The sequence below is a fragment of the Triturus cristatus genome, chromosome 7, assembly GCF_964204655.1.
Source record: "Triturus cristatus chromosome 7, aTriCri1.1, whole genome shotgun sequence".
NCBI lineage: Eukaryota > Metazoa > Chordata > Amphibia > Caudata > Salamandridae > Triturus > Triturus cristatus.
This window is the reverse complement of record NC_140590.1, coordinates 4,634,969-4,645,207: the sequence shown is the minus strand read 5'-3', so window position 1 is coordinate 4,645,207 and position 10,239 is coordinate 4,634,969. Positions and strand designations below refer to the sequence as shown.

The 10,239-nt window shown below is 46.3% G+C and overlaps 1 protein-coding gene across 1 annotated transcript in view; it reads left to right on the top strand.

The window, feature by feature from the left end:
- Positions 1–261: 261 nt before the first annotated feature.
- Positions 262–10,239, top strand: part of LOC146808669 (anionic trypsin-like) — a 94,937-nt gene continuing 84,959 nt past the window's right edge. The window contains exon 1 of the mRNA XM_085614210.1: positions 262–496. Coding sequence (XP_085470336.1) covers positions 352–496 — 145 coding nt within the window. The 5' untranslated portion in view covers positions 262–351. The remainder of the gene's footprint in view (positions 497–10,239) is intronic.

Genomic DNA, 10,239 nt, shown 5'->3' with positions numbered 1-10,239 from the left:
CTCCTGCATCTGTCTTTACTGTAATGCATTGACTATATATATTATAACCTGTCAATAATGTATTGCGGATCCCTTCCTGAACCTTCGTGGTGACGGAACTCGATTGCCTGGTTCGAACCATCATCATTCCTTTGTAAGGAATAAATTCCCTATTATACCCTCGAATACCACGGATTCTGCCTCTTATTTTTACTGAGTTATTCTTCTTGAATTTTACCGCATAAATTAAGTCTAGGTAATTTAAATTTACCACACCACCTAGGTGAACACAACATCGCAGAAGAGGAAGGGACGGAGCAGCACATTCAGGTGGAGAAGGCATACCAGTTCTTCTACTACAGCGAGTACAACATGGACAACGACATCATGATGGTGAAGCTGGCCTCTCCCGCGAAGTTCAACCAGTATGTGCAACCAATGAAGGTGGGCACCCGGTGCCCTGCGGTGGGAAGTCAGTGCCTGGTGTCCGGCTGGGGCAATCTTCTGACTTCGAGTGGTGAGAAAATGCACAACTCTTACTCAGTGCAACGTGAACACTGTTCAAGGCAGCGATGCTCTACTCTCCAGACATGAGTAGTGCTCAGGCCCTCTGCAAGCAGCTGGCATGACCCTACTCATGGTCAGCTGCAGTCACTGAGAATGTAACAAGCTAGTAAGGCTTCACCAGAGGTGACGTCAGGAGATGAGAAAGATTGTCAATGAGCCAGGAAATGAAGGGAGGGTTTGTCAGGAGGTAGGGAGTGGGCATGGACATAGAGGCAGGGTTTGTCAGGAGGTAGGGAGTGGGCCAGGAGATAGAGACAGGGTTTGGCAGGAGGTATGGAGTGGGCCTGGAGATAGAGGCAGGGTTTGAACAGCAGACAGGAGATAGGTGGTGGGACAAAAGATTGTGGGTGGGGCGGTTTTCATTGAACAAAGTTGGAATAGTGTGGGAAGAGATGCACCTGGGCCAGGTCCTGAGGCAGAATTGTCAGTGGTCTAGAAAGTAAGCGATAGGCAGGTTTGTCAGAGGGCCACGATAATGACCCATGATGACCCATGATTTTTGGAAAGATTGAAGAACCCACGTGTGTTCTAATGATCTAGGTCTCTAGATCAGGGTGCTATTCAATCTCCAACACCGGGTCCACTGCAGAAGCAACATCTACAGCCACTCTAGAAGACGTGGGGACCCACACAGTAAGACTATACACTCTAGAAGCGTTGGGGGTGCTACACTCTAGCTATATGCTCTAGAAGAAGTTAGGACCTACACTTTAGAATTGTACACTCTAAAAGCAGTGGGGACCTGCACTCTAGAACTATAGACTTTAGAATCAGTGAGGCCTGCAATCTAGAAATATACACTTTAGAATCAGTTGGACCTGCACTCTAGAAGTATACACTCTAGAAGCATGGGGGACTACAATCTAGAATTATATATTCTGGAGGCAGTGGGGGTCTGCACTTTAGAACTATACACTTTAGAAGCAGTGGGGACTTGCACTTTAGATCTATACACTTCAGAAGCAGATGGGACTTGCACTCTAGATCCATACACTTTAGAAGCAGTGGGGACTTGTACTTTAGATCTATACACTTTAGAAGCAGTGGGCACTTGCACTCTAGATCCATACACTTTAGAAGCAGTGGGGACTTGCACTCTAGATCCCTACACTTTAGAAGCATTGGGGACTTGCACTCTAGATCCATACACTTCAGAAGCAGTGGGGACTTGCACTCTAGATCCATACACTTTAGAAGCAGTGGGGACTTGCACTTTAGATCCATACACTTTAGTAGCAGTGGGCACTTGCACTCTAGATCCATACACTTTAGAAGCAGTGGGGACTTGCACTCTAGATCCATACACTTCAGAAGCATTGGGGACTTGCACTTTAGATATATACACTTTAGAAGCAGTGGGGACTTGCACTTTAGATCCATACACTTTAGAAGCAGTGGGGACTTGCACTTTAGATCTATACATTCTAGAAGCAGTGGGGACTTGCACTCTAGATCCATACACTTTAGAAGCAGTGGGGACTTGCACTCTAGATCTATACACTTTAGAAGCAGTGGGGACTTGCACTTTAGATTTATACACTTTAGAAGCAGTGGGGACTTGCACTTTAGATCTGTACATTCTAGAAGCAGTAGGGACTTGCACTCTAGTTCTATACACTTTGGAAGCAGTGAGGACATGCACTTTAGATCCATACACTTTAGAAGCAGTGGGGACTTGCACTCTAGATCCATACACGTTAGAAGCAGTGGGGACTTGCACTCTAGATCTATACACTTTGGAAGCATTGGGGACTTGCACTTTAGATATATACACTTTAGAAGCAGTAGGGACTTGCACTCTAGATTCATACACTTTAGAAGCAGTGGGGACTTGCACTCTAGATCCCTACACTTTAGAAGCATTGGGGACTTGCACTCTAGATCCATACACTTCAGAAGCAGTGGACACTTGCACTCTAGATCCATACACTTTAGAAGCAGTGGGGACTTGCACTCTAGATCCATACACTTCAGAAGCATTGGGGACTTGCACTTTAGATATATACAATTTAGAAGCAGTGGGGACTTGCACTTTAGATCCATACACTTTAGAAGCAGTGGGGACTTGCACTTTAGATCTATACATTCTAGAAGCAGTGGGGACTTGCACTCTAGATCCATACACTTTAGAAGCAGTGGGGACTTGCACTCTAGATCTATACACTTTAGAAGCAGTGGGGACTTGCACTTTAGATTTATACACTTTAGAAGCAGTGGGGACTTGCACTTTAGATCTGTACATTCTAGAAGCAGTAGGGACTTGCACTCTAGTTCTATACACTTTGGAAGCAGTGAGGACATGCACTTTAGATCCATACACTTTAGAAGCAGTGGGGACTTGCACTCTAGATCCATACACTTTAGAAGCAGTGGGGACTTGCACTCTAGATCTATACACTTTGGAAGCATTGGGGACTTGCACTTTAGATATATACACTTTAGAAGCAGTAGGGACTTGCACTCTAGATCCATACACTTTAGAAGCAGTGGGGACTTGCACTCTAGATCCACACACTTTAGAAGCAGTGGGGAATTGCACTTTAGATCTATACTCTCTAGATGCAGCAGGGACTTGCACTGTAGATCTATACACTTTAGAAGCAGTGGAGGCCTACACTCTAGAACTATACAATCTAGAAACAGTGGTGGCATGCACTCTAGAACTATAGACGCTATACGCAGCGGGATCTTCTGCTCTAGAACTACATGCTCTAGAAGCATTGAGGACCCACGCTCTACAACGATATACTCTAAAAGCTGTGGGGACCTGCACTCTGGCATTATACACTCAAGAAGAAGTGGGGCCTACACTCTAAAACTATAGTCTCTAGAAACAGTGGAGACCTTTGCTTTAGAGCTATAACCTCTGATTCTATACACTCTAGAAGCAGCAGGAACCTACACTCCAGAATGATACACTCTAGAGGCAGTGGGGGCCTGCAATCTAGAACTATACACTCTAGAAATAGTAAGGTCCTGTGCTCTAGAACTATATACTCTAGAAATAGAGGGGGACTGCGCTCTAGAACTACACACTCTAGAAGCAATGGGGGCCTGCACTCTAGAGCTATACACTTTAGAAGCAGTGGCAAGGCCTGCTTTCTAGAACTATACACTCTTGAAGCAGTGGAGACCTCCACTCTAGAACTATATACACCAGAAGAAGTAGGGACCTACTCTCTATAACTATACGCTCTAGAAACAATGAGGACATACCCTCTAGAGCCATATGATTTAGAAGAAGTGGGGACCTACAGTCTAGAACTGTACCCTCTAGAAACCGGGAGACCTACTCTCTATAACTATACAGTCTAGAGACAATGGGGACCTGCACTCTAGAACTATATACTCTAGAAATAGTGGGGGCCTGTGCACTTGAACTATACACTCTAGAAACAGTGGGGGCCTGCGCTCTAGAACTATACAGTCTAGAAACAGTGGGGGCTTTCACACTAGAACTATACACTCTAGAAACAGTGGGGGCCTGCGCTCTAGAACTATACAGTCTAGAAACAGTGGGGGCTTGCACACTAGAACTATACACTCTAGAAATAGTGGGGGCTTGCACTGTGGAACAATATACTCTAGAAACAGTGGGGGCCTGTGATCTAGGACTATATACTCTAAAAGCAGTGAAGCCTTTGCTCTCAAAGGGACAGATTTATGTTAGACTTGCGCCCCTTTTACACCGCCGTTGCGTCACTTTTGTGATGCAGCGGCGGCGTAAACCATGCGCCATGTTGCGCCTTATTTACAACGTGACGCATCTAGGGAGATGCGTCACGTTGTAAAGCCCTGCGCTACATTAAACCTGCATCGGGTTTAATGTATGCAGGGTGGGCGCTCCATCGGAAAAAGCCTCGGAAGAGTGACGCAGTGAAATCTACAAGATTTCACTCAGTCACTTTTCCGACACTGCTGCGTCAAAATCTTGCGCCTGCTTGAAGCAGGCGTAAGGCATGACGCAGCATGTTAGGTATGGGGAGCCCCTAAACATTGCTGGAGTTGCGTCGTACTTGCGACGCGACTCCAGCAATGCACCGCCCTTACGCCATCAGATGCGTCACGCATCTGTTTATCCTTGCGCCACGATGCACTGCATTGTAAATGCAGCGCATCTGTGGTGGCGCAAGGGTAAACTTGCGTGACGCATCTTTCCTGGCACATCCCTGCTGATTTGCAGGGATGCGCCAAGAAACATAAATCTGCCCCAAAATATACACCATAGAAACAGTTGTGAGGCCTGTAATCTAGAACTATAGACGCTAGAAGCATTGGAGGCCTGCACTCTAGAACTATACACTCTGGAAACAGGGGGGCCTGCGCTCTAGAAGTATACACTCAATAAAGAGTGGGGACCTGCGCCCTATAACTATACTCTCGAGAAATAGTGGGGGCCTGCACTCTAGAGCTAAACACTCTAGAACTAGTGGGGGCCTGTACTCTAGAACTATACACTCTAGAAGCAGTGGCAAGGCCTGCTTTCTAGAACTATACACTCTTGAAGCAGTGGAGACCTCCACTCTAGAACTATATGCACCAGAAGAAGTAGGGACCTACTCTCTATAACTATACGCTCTAGAAACAATGAGGACATACCCTCTAGTGCCATATGATTTAGAAGAAGTGGGGACCTACAGTCTAGAACTGTACCCTCTAGAAACAGGGAGACCTACTCTCTATAACTATACATTCTACAAACAATGGGGACCTACACTCTAGGGGGCCGATTCATAGAACTAATCTGAGACAAAATCCTAAACTTACTACTTTTGATATTCACGGAAGGCACTTACGAATTTTGGTATTCACAGAATGCACTTACGACTCCTAACTTTACGTCCGCACTCGGGCCGGAAAATCTGCACCCGGACCTTACTCTCCGCACCGGGAGCATACTCTCCGCACCCCGAGTGTACTCTCCACACCCGAGCCATACTGTCCTGCTAGGGCCACACTCTCCGACTGGGGCCGGATAAAGTGTAATCGATGGGCCAGATTGCAATTTTTACAAAAAGGAACATTAGGAATGTGTGATAAATGGTAGAGAATGTCATGAAAAACAGTTTGGGCATCCAAAAGGGTATGTCTAGACACTACATCATAACCCAGAAAAGTTTTCTCCTTTGCATTATGGCACATGCATTGCACAATTTGTGCTTGCCTCAGTGTTGACTGCAAAGCATGAGTTTATGGGTACTGCCTGAGTGAATGGATGAGTGCATGAGTAGTGCCTGAGTGGAAGCTTTTGTGGAAGGGTAATGTGTGGGTCATTTCATGAGTGCACGTATGAGTGCAAGAGTAATGCCTGGGTCATTTATGAGTGCATGGGTAGTGCCTGAGTGAATGTATGACTACATGGGTACTGCCTAAGTGAATGCTAGAGTGCAAGAGTAGTGCCTATCTGATTCCATGAGTACATGGGTTGTACCTCAGTGATTGGTTGAGTGTGTGGGTAATGCCTGACTGGAAGAATTGGTGCAAGGTTAACGCATGGGTCATTGGATGAGTGCATAATTAGCGCTAAGCCTGGGCAAAGCACTACGCTACGCTCGCGTAGTTTGCGAAGTTCGCGCTACTTCGCACTACGCAAATTGCACGTAGCACAGTGTGAACACGCGTAGCGTAGTGTTGCGTAGTGCTGCGGTCATTTTTTGCTTGCTCGCGGTTAGGCCTTGGCGAAAATTTCATTCCGTTTGCGGAAATTGCAATAATTTGACATTTTCGCGCTCCGCGGAGAGCGCGAAAATGTCAAAATTTCCGGTTTCCGCAGCTTGGCGATAATTTGTTTCTTGCTCGTGCTGTAAAATAATACATTCTCGCGCGCGCGCGATTGCCTTACCTGAATCCCTGCTTTCGCCGACAAGTTTTCTTGATCCGGTCGCGTTCTCCATGAGATGTTGTATTGTTTTTAGCCATTTGCGCTGTCTCGCGACAGTTCGCGCCCGCAGTGACGTCATGCGTCGCGCGATCACGTCTTTCTTCTCGCGATCATGCACCGCGAGAAGAGTGAAAACAAGATGGCCGTGCCCGCAAGCAACCGCATGGGTAAGTTGGCGAGCTGCGAACACGCAGAAAATACCGCGAACGGGCGGGAAAAAAACTTCCGCATCTTCGCGATATTTCCGCGTGTTTGCGGAGATTTTAAACATTTTCGCGATAATTTGCGAAAGTCGCTTTCGCAAATTCCGCCCACCCCTACTCGCGGTCCTCAACGTCAAGTTGGCGACCGCGAGCAAGCAAAATGACATCCCGGCGAGACTTTTTCCTTGTTCGCGATCAGCAACATCAAGTTGGCGATCGCGAGCATGGAAAATAAACCTCCCGGCGAGATTCCCAATGCGAGGAGGTCAGGTTTCTCATTGCGAGTGGTCGCGTATGCTCGCGACCGCTCGCGATGAGAAACTATCAGTTCGCGTTGAGAAAGCTGCCGCTCGAGTAAAAATCAACTCGAGCAGCAGAAAACTACAGCTCGCACTGTGCAAGATGCCATTTTCAATGATTGCACAGTGCCGGTTGCTTGTCCGCACTGTGCAATCATTGAAAACGACATCTGGCACAGTGCGAACAAGGTACCACGCAGTTCTTGAAGTGCTACGCGTAGCTCGCGTAGTGTGAACTGCACTTTGCGTAGCTTCGCGAAGTGCTACTTCACGAACTACGCCCAGGGTTAGTTAGCGCCTCAGTGAATGGTTCAGTGGAAGAATAATGCCTGAGTGATTGCATAAGTACATGGGCAGTACCTGGGTGATTGCATAAGTGCAGGGGTACTGTCTGAGTGATTGGATAAGAGCATAGGTAGTCCCTGAGTGACTTTATTAGTGCATGGCTAATGTCTGGTTGCTCAGATGAGTACATGAGTAGTGCCTGCTTAAAAGGATGACTGCAACAGAAATGCCTGGGTCTTTGGATGAGTGCATGGGTAGTGTATCAATGAATGAAGGAGTGCAGAAGTAGTATTAGAGGTGAATGAATGAGTTCAACAGTAGTGCCTGAATCATTGCATGAGTAAATGGGTAGAGCATTGGTGATTGCATAAGTGCAGGGGTAGTGTCTCTGTGATTGCATGAGTGCATGGGTAGAGCACTGGTGATTGCATAAGTGAAGGGGTAGTGTCTTGGTGATTGCATGAGTATATGGGTAGAGCATGGGTGATTGCATAAGTTCAGTGGTAGTTTCTCGGTGATTGCATGAGTATATGGGTAGAGCATTGGTGATTGCATAAGTGCAGGGGTAGTGTCTCAGTGATTGCATGAGTATATGGGGAGAGCATTGGTGATTGCATAAGTTCAGGGGAAGTGTCTCGGTGATTGCATGAATATATGGGTAGAGCATTGGTGATTGCATAAGTTCAGGGGTAGTGTTCAGGGTTAGTGTCTCGGTGATTGCATGAGTATATGGGTAGAGCATTGGTGATTGCATAAGTGCAGGGGTAGTGTCTCAGTGATTGCATGAGTATATGGGTAGAGCATTGGTAATTGCATAAGTGCAGGGGTAGTGTCTCGGTGATTGCATGAGTATATGGGTAGAGCATTGGTGATTGCATAAGTGCAGGGGTAGTGTCTTGGTGATTGCATGAATATATGGGTAGAGCATTGGTGATTGCATAAGTGCAGGGGTAGTGTCTCAGTGATTGCATGAGTGCATGAGTTTTGCCTCTGTGAAATGAAAAATGCAAGGATAATGCCTGCATTATACTATTAGTGCCAAAGTTGTGCTACAGAGATTAGATGACAGCATGGATAGTATTTGTGTGAAAGGATCACTACCTGGGTGATGACATCAGCAACATAATGAAAGTGTTTATATAGTGTAAAGGATCAACATTATTCTTAATAGATTTAAATAACATAACAGTGTTGACTGCAAAGTCATCACTGAGGGGAGGTCAAATTGTGCGGTGAAGCAAAGGAGAAAACTTTATGATGTAGTGTCTGGCCATACCCTTTTCCCTGCCCAAACTGTTTTTCAAGACCTCCTCTAACAATTATCACACATTCCTAATGTTCCTTTTTGTAAAATTTGCAATCCGGCCCAGTGAGTACACGTTATCTGGCCTGAGCCGGAGATTACGTCTCGAGCCAGAGAGTACGGCCCTAGCCGGAGAGTACACTCTGGGTGCCGAGAGTACCCTCCGGGTGCAGACAGTACGGTCCGGGTGCGGAAATTCTGGCCCGAGTGCGGACGTAAAGTTAGGAGTCGTAAGTGCCTTCTGTGAATACCAAAAGTAGTAAGTTTAGGACTTTGTCTAAGATTAGTTCTGTGAATCGGTCCCTAGATCTATACACTCTAGAAACAGTGGGGACATACACTCTAGATCTATACATGCTAGAAGCATTGGAGGGCCTGCACTCTTGAACTATACACTCTAGAAGCAGTGAGGGACTACACTCTAGAATTATGCATGCCTATAATCTAGAACTACACACTTTAGAATTGTCAGGACTTACACTATTGACTCTGGAAGCAGTGGTCGACCTACGCTCTACAACTATACACTCTAGAAGCAGTGAGGACCTATGCTCTATATCTGTACACTCTAGAAGCAGCGGGGCGCCTACACTTTAGAATACACTCCAGAAGCAATGGGTGTCTGTGCTCTAGAAATTTACACTGTAGGAGCAGTGAGGGGACTACACTGTGGATCTATATACTCTAGAAGCTGTGGGGACCTGCACTCTAGAACTGTTCATTCTGGAAGCTGAGGGGGTCTTTGCCCTTTAAATATACACTCTAGCAGCAGTGAGGGGACTACACTTTAGGACTATAAATTCTAGAAGCATTGGGGGGGTTACACTCTAGAAGCATTGAGTAGTGGCTCTCTAGAACTATACACTTTAGAAGCAGTGAAGGCCTTTGCTCTAGAACTATACACTCTAGAAGCAGTGGGAGCCTGCCCTCTAGAACTATACCCTCTAGAAGCAGAGGGAGCCTGAGCTCTAGAACTATACACTCTAGAAACAGTGGGAGCCTGTGCTCTTGAACTGTGCATTCTAGTAGCAGTAGGGGGCTGCACTCTAGAACTATACACTCTAGTAGCAGTGGGGGGCTGAACTCTAGAAGTTTACACTCTAGAAGCAGTGGGGAGGCCTGCACCCCAGAACTATACACTCTAGAGGCACTGGGGGCTTCACTCTAGAGCTATACCCTTGGGAATTAGAGGGTGTTTACACTCTAAAACTATAAATTCTAGAAGCTATTGGGACCTGCATTCTACAACTATACACTCCAGAAGGAGTGAGCACCCACACTCTAGATCTATACACTCTAGAAGCAGTGAGGGACTACACTCTAGAATTATGCATGTCTATACTCTAGAAATATACACTCGGTAAGTACCAGGACTTACACTCTAGAACTATTGACTCTAGAAGCAGTGGTCGACCTCTGCTCTACAAGTATAGACTCTAGAAGCTGTGAGGACCTATGCTCTATATCTGTACACTCTAGAAGCAGCGGGGCGCCTACACTCTAGAATACACTCCAGAAGCCATGGATGTCTGTGCTCTAGAAATGTACACTCTTGGAGCAGTGAGGGGACTACCCTGTGGATCTAGTAGTTAATCATGGAACTTTCTGTTTATTGAGGTGTGTGCTAAGGGACATTGCCCTATGTTTCATGCTACTATATTATTACTGGAAGTCGAAGAGGACTGTGCAGCGAGTGCAAAGCTTAGCAGACAGTCTGTTGCT